Genomic DNA, 12313 nt, shown 5'->3' with positions numbered 1-12313 from the left:
GCTCAGCTCCTCGGTTGCTGCCCTAACGCTGGGAACAGCATCTTATCTGAATCAGCGCTATCACCCACACATTCAGAAACGGGCAGGTTCAGCGACCTTGGCTTTTCTAAACGGTATTTTCAGTGGACACACGGAACAAGTTGACAAGATTTTGTTTCATGCTATTTGCTTTGGTTGTTTCGTCAAGGGAACAAGAAAACAGAGGAACACAGAAATCGATAGTGAAAAAAGTACCTTTTGAGTGGGAATGGAATCCTGTAAGAGAGCAGAACTGGCAAGTAAGCAGCGCAACTCCTCTCGGAATTGCAGCCAGTAACAGACTCCATGCTCTACCACAGTTTCCATAATGCAATTTCTCATTAGTATTGTGGGAAGATGCAAGACACACGAGCTTCCTGCTATTGGTCATTCCTAACAGTTTTACCCAAGTGTAATAGCAACACGTACAAAAACAAAAAGTTAGTACTTTATTTTATAAAGAACAGTCATTCCTGTCTATTTTCCAGAACTGGAAGCTGTAAGACTTGAGAGAACAAACAAGTATTTAAATTAGAATGTTTTCAAACTTGTACGTTTGGCTCAATACACTATTAGCTTGTTAAACAAATGTTAATTATAATTCCTACATTTAGACGATAATACCCTTACGATACCTCAAGTGTAGGCAGGTATCTCCGTGCTTTACACTTTCAACAAGCTGCATTTTAACTGACTTTACCACTTCTGATTATACCAAATAAATATACAAGATGTTCCTCCCACCATCATTCTTCACACAAGGTCATGCAGCTCTTTCTAAAGGCTTGTTTATCACAGCAGATAAACTTTCTCTTCCCTCTTTTAAGACGCCAGCAACAAAGCTCATACTTCAAAGGCCACATTAAAAGAGTGCTAGTTCAGCTAAGACTCTTTCAATTGCTCCCAAACGCAATGAATACACCAGGAAAATGAGGAGCTCATCTCCACCAACCGCAGTCCACGTAGCATATGCATGGACTAAAAAACCAACACAGAACACAACCTGGCTAAGTAGTTAAAAAGGCCCTCAGACACGCTCATTGACACGGTGCAGGAACACAGCACACAGACTTTTAACTTCAACAGTCAGATTCACAAATTCAACAAACAAATCAGGATGACAGTGGGGTAAAGAGTGTTCAAGCAGACTTAGAATATCCATACGCTTTTCTATGTTATAGGTAACATATTAATCTAATAGCAGGCTGTGCGTTCTTCCTTCAATTGCATAGGAAGGACTCCGATCACAGACCAAATCCTCGGCTTATGGTTCCAGACAATATTTCTGTACCTGCTTGAACAGCACAGGCAGCTCTACCCACTGCAAAACCAAATATGTCCTTTCTGTAACAATTTGCATTCCCGGTTTTCTCTTACAACTGCTGGAACATGCAGTCTAGGAAAAGTTCTCAAAGAGGAAGACTGGGAAGAGAAAAAAAGTCATTAATTTCCCCTGTGAGTTATTAAAAGGGAAGTAGCGGTTGAGAGCTGCGAGTGAAAGCGCTGGGTTATTGCCACCCTCATGGAATCGGGAACATCTCTGTCTTTCATTTAGTGCTTCTTTTCCTTCAAGTAAATTTTAAGAGAATTTCTATCTGACACATTTCGGTGGGAAGTCTATAAAAGAAATCCTCCAGGCATTTCATAACACTAAATTTTATACATATTTATATTCACACACTGAAAGTTCAGAACATAAGACAACAGCAACGCAGCTGACTGAGCAAATATGCCTGACCCGAGCCTCAGAAGCTTATTTGTTGGTAGGGGTTAATTTTGTACCCCAAATTCCATCCCAAGTCCACAAGAAACCAAAACCAATGAGAGCTGCTGTGCAGCAGAGGACAGGGCTGGGCTCAGAGCTCACATAACCCAGCGGGCCCTCGGACAGCCCGGAACTTCCCTTAACGCAAATACCACCCCACCTACAAACAGTGACTTACAGTTCTGGAACCCACAGAAACAAAAGAAACTTCTAACTTATGCTTTGTCCTTTAATAATATGTGATTAAATGGAGCCTTCCAAGTCCTCTGGCATTCAGCAAGAGGGATCCCTGTAATGATAGCAAGAAAACTACAGGGAGCTGCAATTACCTACCAAGATCAAAGACCTTTGAAAAACAGCTGGGATGCAGAACGGATCCTTCACAACCAGATACAAAACCCAAGGCTTTGGTTTTAATCACAAAATTTAAAATAAGAAGAATTACAAGTCATTTATTATATATCTCTAAAGCTTCCCAATCCTCCAAGCACCTGGTAACAGTAAGTGCAGAAAACAGCAATGTCGGAATAAAATCACAAGTAATACCACCAAAATTGATTTGCAATGCTATTGCCCATGAGTCCATTGAACTATTATAGCTAACAACAACAAAAGAGAGAAGAATGACAATTAATTGTGCCAGAAATTATGGGAAAGGTCACCAGAAATGTAAAAGGCAAACAGGTAAGCAGGTTAAAAGCCCAGCTTTGCAAAACCGAGAGGTCTGGCTTCTACCCTACACAGTGGAGCATTCCAGTTCAAGAAAATCAATTGAATAACAGAAAGGAAAGCAGAGTCATCGAAATCTGCTGGCGGTGGGTGTTAAACAAGCAAAACCCCACTTACAGCACAGTCATAATATTGCATCAAAGACATCCAACTTTTAGAAAATCTATGTTTAAACTTCATCTTGCTCAACATCCAGAAAAGGAACAACTCTGAAAAAGTGCAAGTTAAGAACAAAACCTGCCATATCAGATAGGAACAGTGCCATAGGCAAACAGCAGCCAGCACCAAATGTCTTCCAAAGAACCTGCTGTACAAATACCTATTTGGCCCATACCAGCTTTTCTTTGATTTGAAACATCAGCATTTCCATTCCTGCCTTTCAAAAGGTTATTATTCAACACCCAGTTACAAGCAGCCACAACTCTTGTATCTTGAGCTCTTTGCATTAGTTTGATTTTTATAGGAGAACTATTACAACGGTAGTGCTGAGAATACACAGCATTCACGACTTGTTCCGAGTTTTATTTTCAACAGTCTCTTAATACGAGAACAAGAGGTCACTTCTCTGTTCTTACACAGCTCCTCTATCTATCTCAGGTGTTGCATTCTTTCCATACTGAAGTCTTTCTGTTAATAAATATTTTCAACACCTTTGAATTACCATGTGAAAACCAAAACTGAGCAAGATGTTCACACTTTTTTACACTACTGAACATTTGTGATGGACTCTTATCATCAATTCCACATTTTTTTTCAACAGGTATTGCTATTTTATACCCTAAAAAGGCCTGAAAATAGCACATATTTTATTTCACTATGCACCATAGTTCCACCATCAATACTAACACGTTCCTTAGCTTCGCAAAGATATTATCAATTCCTCATGCCCTTAACCAACCCCAGTACTTTTTACATGTTTACCAAAGTCAAACTGCTGCTAGTATATTGGATGCTTTTCCACTCAACTACAGCGTTACTACAGGATTTTGGACTTTCTGTTATCAGTCTGCTGGAACTTCATCATCTCTTTATACTTTCTCAAGACTGAAATAAACTCTAAGACCCTGCTCAATCACATACACGTGTGTCTGGTACAACATATCACAAAAATCGGATCCGATTGTCTGGCTCCAGCACAATTACTTTTCCCAAAGGAAAGTGCTGTGGGTCTCTGGTGGACAGACAGACAGACAGCCCTTCTTGCAGGGCTTAGGATGGCCCAGTCCCATCCATCTCTCTGCCTGAGGTTCCCACTCCTGCAGCAGCCTAGAAAGCACTTGTCCACGCTCAACGAAAAGCCGGCAATACCGCAAGCCTTCCGCTCTTTCTGGATAGAAAGACAAGTTGGGAATGTTCACTCATTGTCACAGCAATATTTAACTAAACTTGGAGCTCTTAGATAATCCAAAGTCTCAGCAAGTGAACAACAGTAACAGGAAGCAATTATTGACGTGACTCCGGAGAAAATCCAGAGACAACAAACAACCGTGTATTTTAGTAGCAATAGCCTGTAAAATTCCTCGCTTCAGGGACGGATACAGCATCCTTCCTTCCCTTTCACTTGCCAGGTTCCATGAACAATCATCATTTTCATTTTATATTGCCTATTAAAAGAAATGACAAAACCCAAAATGCGACAAGTCAGCTGAGTATCTGTCCACACATTTTGCAGAGTTTTAGGGAGATCGGATTCAAAGCAAGACAAGCACAGTAGCAGACTGACACAGACACCACTGACCCACATGGCCCTGCACAGCGCACACAATTCTGCCACTTTAATTAGATAACAAAGCAACCAAATCTGCTGAGGTTCAGTAAGCTCTGGCTGGTGTCTCTGACGAAATCCTGGGCAGCAGCAACTCACCTCTCCCGGGACCCCCCAGCGCTCCCACCCCGGCGGTGGGGAAGTTCACCAGAACAGAGACCTCCATACCCAAATCCTCCCCTTGTGATCGCGGCGGCATAAAAACGGATAGTTCACTCAGGGTGAAAAGCACTTACATAAAAATATTAACAGGTGTATGTCAGGGCTGGCTGACATCACCCTCTTACCCAAAGCATCTAAGCACTGTAATTTCACCTTAGTACATTACGGCAGATCCCAGGTCAGTCTCTCAGGGCACTTAAAATAAACCTTGAATGTTTGGAAGATAAAGTGGCTCCTCTGCAGACTCCACGGACTGTAAACAAACAGCCAAAGTACCGAAAACAAAACGCTTGTTCAGCTCGCAAGGACGACAATGATAACACAAAGCTGAAAAGATGTAATAGAGGGAGAACAAATGACATGGTACCTATCAACAGAAATGCCACCGATACACAAGAAATTAAACATCCCTTAACAGATTAGCAGCAGAGTATCCTACAGGAATCTCCGTAGGAAGCAGTAGAAAAAGAAAATCCCACGAAAATCCTGCAACCCCACATAGCACTTTACATATCCCACTAAATTTTGTAAGATGGATTTGCTAAAATACTTCTGAACAAACGGGATGCCCAGAGAAGATGTCCTGTACTTCTTGACTCTCGCTCAACTATCTCCACAGCACGTCCTGTGTAGTGTTAAGTGAACGACATATTTCCTTTCTACAAGTTCTCTCTCTTCTTTCTTTCATGGTCAATATACTTTTATCTCTAGTACAACACAGCAAGAAAACAGAGCATCTAATCTTTCAGCTCCTGTTTACCAATGTATTTCTTGCACTGATGGCCCAAAATTAGATGCAGGACCCTGGACCTGGTCTAACGAGCTGCCAGGGGCTCTTCCCCTTCACACACGCGACCTCACGGTCGTCCTTGTTCCGACTCCTGAGGTTCCGTCTGCCCTTGGGCATATCAATGTGTTCCCCACCACACCAACGCTCTCAGACTTGGTGTCATCTCCAACTCGAGTGTACTGCACCATGTCCTTGAGGTCATTGATAAAATGTTAAAGGGTCATAACATGGGCTCCTGCAGTGTCCTCCTTGTCACCAGCACCCAGGTAGATGCCACCTATTAACCGCCCGCCCTCAGCCTGAGCCTCAGACCAGTTTTATTTTACTCATCTAGTTGTTTGTACAGACTGCGGTGCCCTAACTGAGACAAAAACCACCGTGGGAAACGGTCAAAAGCCCTGCTAAAGGTGAGGTGAGCAGCGGGCACCGCTTTCTTTTGCCCATAAATCCATTGTATCATACAAGGCAATGGCAGTGGTCAGATGTGATTTATCCATGCTGAACCCCTACTGATCATTACCAGGTCACCTTCTCCTGCTGTGCCCAGCGCTGTGATCCAGGACACGCTCCCCGATTTCCGCAGGGGCTCCACGAGGACGCCCCGCCGGCCGTTCCTGCACCTCGGCGGCTGTTGCTTTGGGGCAGCATTTCTGTGACCAACATACTACGAATCTCCTCAACTCAATTCATACCCACTTTGAATTAAATGAAAAAGGTATTAGCTACCACTCCAACACAGAAACTTGTGCCTACAGGGGTTTTTCCGTTGTTAGAAATGACCAGTTATCTGGAGTCCTTTTGTCTAAGAAAACATTTCATTTCTCACATACCATATCAGTGCCTTTGGTAAACTGTGGCAATGGATTCTCTAGAAAAGGTACTTATAACAGCCACTCACAACAATCTAAGGCACTGAATAATTCCAACATATTAATTTTTGAAAGCCTGGATCTCTGTCAGAAACTTCAGGTTTCTACTAAAGCTGCCGCCACATCTGCAGAAGCATTTCGGCCTGGGAGAAGTCACATACAAATTCTCAAGGGTCTTCATCTCACTTATTTTTAAACATACACACACACACACATACAAAGTTTAAGGCTATTTCAATTAAGCAGTTTTTACAGAGTTTCTGCCCATATGCAGTGAGAGAAGCTGAACAAACATATTTAGATTTTCTGAACTACGACCCACTTTTTGGTTTGCTTTGATTCACACTTTTTGGAACACTCCATGCTCAGCATAACATGCACTTCCTACAGATCTAGTGACTCACTCTTAGAAAGATTCATTAACTTGTAATTACTCTAAAAAAAAAATCAATTATAAGCATAAGCTTCTAATGTTATTGCTGTATAAAAAAATCCACAAAGAGATATTACGCTGTCTCTACAAACACCAGCAAAAGGAGGCATCGCACTGGTTGTCTAAGTATGACTAAGCACAGAAAAAGTCTGAGTACAGATATTTCCCCATCACCTCTTTCCATCTTTATCTTACACATTATGTTAAAAAACATTTTAAAAAGCAAATCCAACTTTAAATATCTGCTTTTAATTGCTATTTACTGGTGATCTTGAAGACTCATCCTCCTTTAATCCTTAATAATGCTGATGTTACACAGACATGGTCTCCTTTGGGCACCTAACTTTTTCCATGCATAATTAAAGTGTCTTTATACAAAGTAAACATTCCCATCTTCCAGCTGTAAATACCGTGTCATCTCTCACTTGGTCTACTTATGTGACATACTTCACTTTGTCTACCTATGTCTTCCCTTGCTGCTCCTTATTCATGTTCCCTTCTCTTTGATTCCTCCCCTTTAGAGATGACGCCGATAGAAAGGTTTACAGACCATGCAGCAAACAGGATCACTCACACAACTCACTACAGCAAAACAAAACTTCTAACCCTCAAGAAAAAAGAAATGAGTTGTCGGAGTAGAACTGAGCGGCGGCTCGGGAGGCAGCACGGAGACCGGGAACTCCAGAAACCGGGCTTGCCAAAGTCCACACTAATGAAACTGCAGCCCCAGATCATTCATTAATTACTTTGAGTTATTTGAATGTTTCTCTCTGTTACTAAATTAACGTTGCAAGGACTTATCTTTCATAAACCCCAGAATGCCTTAAAGTCCTATATAAGCTTCCTATAAATGTTTACAAACACTGCGGCAAAAAGAACTTACGTGGGTTTACATATAGGTCACCGATAGGATAATGACAGATTCCTAAACGAGATGTACTTATTAGAAGTTCTGTAAACAATGATAAACATTCCTGCACGCAAATGCTCCGGCACAGTTTTATGTTTTTATTTGTCCTTTGAAAACAACACTGAATGCCTTAAAATAGGTTTTGCGATTAAGATTGTGTTTACTGACATCTCCTACCTGCCTTTTCACAACAGCATTTTGTATCTATTATCTCTAACAACGTATTTTTTCCTCTCCTCCAACTACTATTTATCATTTATCATTCAGATAGATACTCAACCAAATGAAAAAAACAGACCATACTGGCAAGAAACAAGCACAGAATCAAAAATTCTCCATACCACTATCAATGCTTTAAACCGTTTACAGAACCACAACATCTAACAGGCAAAATTTACACTCCTGTATTTCTACACCTGATCTCAAACCCCCTCTTCAGCTGATCTGGGCAACCTGTGTCCAGACCCCCAGCAGCTGGTCACACATCAACAACTACCACACGCCACCCACTGATTCACCACAACCAAGCTGCTAGTTCAGATCAGCCAGAGAAAATGAATAAGCGTATAATTTTCCGATCTGGATTAGAAAAGTCAAAGCTCACTGAAATTTAAAAACAAACAAAAAAGCCACAGCTGATGGTCTTTTAAGCTCATCTATTAGACTCGCTCAACACTCAATGCTTTGTCAAATTAACCATCTTTAATCTGGCTACAGTTTGTAACCATAACATGGGGGTCCTGAAATCTTGATAAATAATGAGAAATGCTAATAAAAAGTTATATGCATATTTTACTTTGAGTCAAACAAGAAATGTTTAAAACTCAACTGCATTAAGTATTTTCAGTTTAAGCTAAGTCTTCTAGTGCCCAGGAACGCACATCACGTACACAACAGAGCCAAAACACCACACTTAATGAAGCGCTAATACAGATAGCAGTTTGCACAATTACGTGCAGGTAACTTGAAAGCCAAGCCATAACCCAGCCTTAAGAAATTAAATGCTTGTCTTGTCCCATCATGCCCAGGTATTGCATAATGTGGGACAGGTAACAATGGGAGGTTTAAGAATTTCAAGTGCGTTGTACTGTTCCACATGCTGTGTCATACTAATAAAAAAACGCTGCACTAATTACAGATCATATTATTCTTACAATCAAGAGCTACACTGACCACATTTTATACAAGTGTACACTGCAGAGCTAAAAGACAGAGTTGATTTAAAGCATATGAAGTTCTAGCACATAACATCAATAGATTTGAAAAAAATCCACAGCATTAACCCACTGAAATCTACACTTTGTTAATTTCTTGCTGGGAATTTAAAATTAACTTGACTGTCATTAAGTAAAAGAACTTTACTTGTCCCAGTTCAATCCCTAGTGGACAAAACATGCACTACAGAACCCCTAAATTTCACTTACGGAGATAGCCGGTCTTTCTGAGAGGACCACTTGAGACAAAACATTTTCACTATCTATGAGAAAATACCTTGTATGCCATTTGTTACACTCCTGCTGCCAGGAACAAACCTTCCATCAGACCCAAACAACAAAATACTCCCTATACAATTTCAGGCAAGTAGGAAGAGTGCCAAACAAACCCAGTATTTTTTTTAGATCCATTTTTTGACACTCCTCACAATGAGATTTATTAACATGCTTAGATAAAATGGTAATTTCTCAGCATTTGAAAGAATACTATAACACCACTATATTCATACAGGCCTGTGCTTTCAGATTTGTATTACTCGCCTCAAAATTACCTACTTCCAGCAATAATACACATGCAAATTTGTCAGTACTCCTCACCATTTTCCACTGTTACTTGTATGTACTTATAATAAGATTTAAAGTTTCTGCTTAGTAAGAAATTATTAATTTACCTGAAAAGTAATCATTAACTACAACACAAATCTGACTCCTTCCACATGCAACCGTGTTTATTCCAGCGAAACCAAAGTGACCTGCAAGCTACAGGAACTTGCTAAAACAAATGTGCAGCTCATTATTTTTAAATAAAGCAAACATCTTACCTTGCCTGTCTTGTGATCGAACCAGACAAGAGCGTGGTTCCTGGACAGCACCTTACAGTCAAAAGTCGCGTTATTCTGCGCTGGCCGGCACCGAGCCACCGAGCGGCCGATCTTGACGGGCTCGTCCAGATAGACATGACGCTCCTGAAACGGATGAGAGTTCGGGCGGCAAGTGAAGATGGCCAAGGCTGAAGGCATCGAGGACAGATTGGGGTTGCCACACCGACCAGAGATGAAGAGAGCCTCTTCTGATGCAGACTGTCCTCCACAATTCCTGACCCAAACCTCCACAGCAACTTTATATTAAAGCAGGACAAACATTATTGTGTAAGAGGCCTAACAACTCATTGCTTCAGTGTGTAAACTAACTCTGGCAATAATCCAGTGAAAAAGCCCCATTATGTCTTTTAAGAATATCAGCAGTGGCCCAAAAAAAGTCTAAAATGTACAACTTTCAATCCATCCTCCTCTGGAAGAATAGGAATAAGCATCTGATTCCTTCAAGGAAAAGCAAAGGCTCCTTGGAAGAGGGATAGGATATCTTAAGTCCAAGTAGATGAGTCATACAAGTACTTTTGTTTGTAACCTCTCAACTGCCTTCTTTGCCCCCCCTTCCGTAAACAATACTGACCAAAATTCTGACCAATGCAACATGTAAGCAAGGAAAGGTTTAGGGAAGGGGGATGAGGGAGAAGGATCCACGTCCTGTCTCAAAGCGCACAGGCCACGAGTTGGAAGGTGAACACGAAGCCCTCACTCCACAACACGGATCTCATCGCTTTACATGGCAATCCGCATCTCACCATCTTCGTATGTGAAACCAGAGCAGAAAAGGTGGTCCTCGCATTAGGATGGGGTACGAGAGCTACGCTGCTTTCCCCTCCTACACCAGCTAAAGCTGAACTGCTCTACAGCTCCAGGCAGCCGCTCAGATAAGGAACTCGATGAGGCATGGACAGGGCTCCGAACTCTCCTTCTCCCGGGGACAAGCGCCGCGTGGGAAGGGTCCTGCGGGCCGCCCTTCGAGCTGCGCTGACAGGTCGCTCCCAGGCGGTGCCTCCGGCGGGCGGGCGGCGCTCGGTGGCGGCTCCGCGGGCCGGCGGAGGAGGGGGGCGAGCAGGGGGCTGCTCCAGGAAGTCTCCACAGAAGCCCCCGGGCGCGGCGGGGCCGGGAGAGGCGGCGTCCCCTGCGCTCCGCTCCGCTCAGCCCGTCCGCAGGTGGCTGCGCATGAGGAGGGGCCGCTCTCAGCCCCCCGCGCTCTGCGCCCGCCCGGCGCGGCTCCGCTGGCCCCAGCCGGCCCTGCGGCGGCGGGAGAGGCCTGGCGGCCGGGCCCGGACGCCTCCCGCTCGGTAGCTCTGCCTCTCAGGCTGCCGCCAACCACGGAAACTTTCCTCCGACCTGCAGAGCCGAAAACAAACCGGGTCAGACGCGTCCCACGCCCGGCGCGGCCCCGCGCCTCCCCCCGGCCTAGCGCTGCCCGGCCCCAAGGGAGGCACGGGGCGCACCAGGGCTCCGCTCCCTCCCTTACCTTCAGCGCAGCGGCCGCCATAGTGACTGGAAACCTACCCGGTGTAGCAGCCGCGGCGCTGCCGGGGAGGGGCGGGGGTCGGGGGGAGGGCAGGCGGTGGCGGAGGGAGGAGCCGCCTCAGCGGGGCCTGACCAAAGAGAAGGCGCGGCGGCCGCCTCCAGCCCCCGCGCGGGCGGCCGCGCATGCGGGGAGCCGGGGTACGCGCAGGCGCACTGCGCCCGCTGAAGCTGCGGCAGAGGCTGAGGCCCCGCCCCGGGGCCGCTACCGCCCTCTTCCGGGTGCGCGGGGCAGTGCGGGGGGGCCGTGAGGGGCTGTGGGGTGACGGGTGCGGGTCTGGCGGGGATGCGGGGGCCGAGGCGCCTCCTGCAGGGCGGGGGAAGGGGTGCAGGGCTGCTGCAGCTCGGGCGTGTTAGCAGGTGGGAGCGGGGGCAGCCTCTGAGGTGAGTGAACCCCGGGCCGGTTGCCGGCTCTGTCCCCCCGCCGCCGTCCTCAGCGCTGCCCCGGGGGCGGCGGGAGGGAAGGAGCCCTGAGGAGAAGCCCGGGTCACACGGTATCAGCAGAGCTCTTATGAGAGGGTCTCCCCACATCCTCCCGGTTTCCCCCTGCTCTTGTGGGTGTTCTATGGTCCCAGGTTGAGAGTTTTGGAAGCCGCAGTGTCCTTGGACTCGTCTCCGGAGGGAGAAATGTCCGTGTCGTGCCGGCTCTGGGGCAGGGTGGCAGCGGGGGGACCCTGGAAGGGAACGCGGGCGAGTGGCAGGGAGGGTCGGGGGGACAGTGGGGTCACCGGTCCGGGGTTTTCCCTCAGTAGGTCCTGGGGCATCACCCACGGACATATTTCTGCCTTCTAGAAGCTATGGAGAGGCCGTTACTTCTTCAAGGTCATACGATGGGCTGGTGCTGAGCAGGTCTATCTGGTCCGAATTCATTTTTAAGTCTGTCATTCCCTGTAAAGCAAACAAGCGGAGATTGTTTGGTATAAGGTAGAGGTTGGGGTGGTGCCAGCACTATAATTACCTTGTGACAAGGTGTTAGGATTAGGGATATGGGAGGGTTCTCTATGCCAGAAAGGCCAGGCAGCCGTGAAGGAGCAATGTGGAGCTGGGCCAGGCGGTTTAGCCAGCAATATATGGGGGAAATGAGCCACAATTGAGGTGAGGCAGTGCCCTGTATGAGAGAAAGCGTGATTGCTGCGGTGTTAGTTACAGCACAGGAACGCATTGGGGCTGGGTTCATTTTTTCCCCCCTTTCTTTTCAACTGCACTGTGATTTGGGGGCAGTGATTCATTACAGCCTGGTTTTCTCTGTTTTC

The 12313-nt window shown here is 45.5% G+C and overlaps 1 protein-coding gene across 21 annotated transcripts in view; it reads right to left on the bottom strand.

Moving 5' to 3' along the window:
- SLMAP (sarcolemma associated protein) overlaps positions 1 to 11136 on the bottom strand; it is an 82423-nt gene extending 71287 nt beyond the window's left edge. For 12 of the 21 annotated variants that reach the window (XM_065845932.2, XM_065845931.2, XM_071812910.1 and 9 more), the window contains exons 1-2: positions 11005 to 11135; positions 9477 to 10874 (exon numbers count right to left, since the gene is read on the bottom strand). In XM_065845932.2, the coding sequence (XP_065702004.1) occupies positions 9477 to 9674 (198 nt within the window). In that variant the 5' untranslated portion in view covers positions 9675 to 10874; positions 11005 to 11135. Of the gene's footprint in view, positions 1 to 9476; positions 10875 to 11004 lie in introns of all 21 variants that reach the window. The other 9 variants (XM_071812908.1, XM_065845928.2, XM_065845926.2 and 6 more) reach the window with 1 other exon arrangement.
- Positions 11137 to 12313: the final 1177 nt, after the last annotated feature.

The sequence above is a fragment of the Patagioenas fasciata genome, chromosome 10, assembly GCF_037038585.1.
Source record: "Patagioenas fasciata isolate bPatFas1 chromosome 10, bPatFas1.hap1, whole genome shotgun sequence".
NCBI classification, from domain to species: Eukaryota; Metazoa; Chordata; class Aves; order Columbiformes; family Columbidae; genus Patagioenas; species Patagioenas fasciata.
This window is presented reverse-complemented; position numbering and strand designations above follow the sequence as displayed.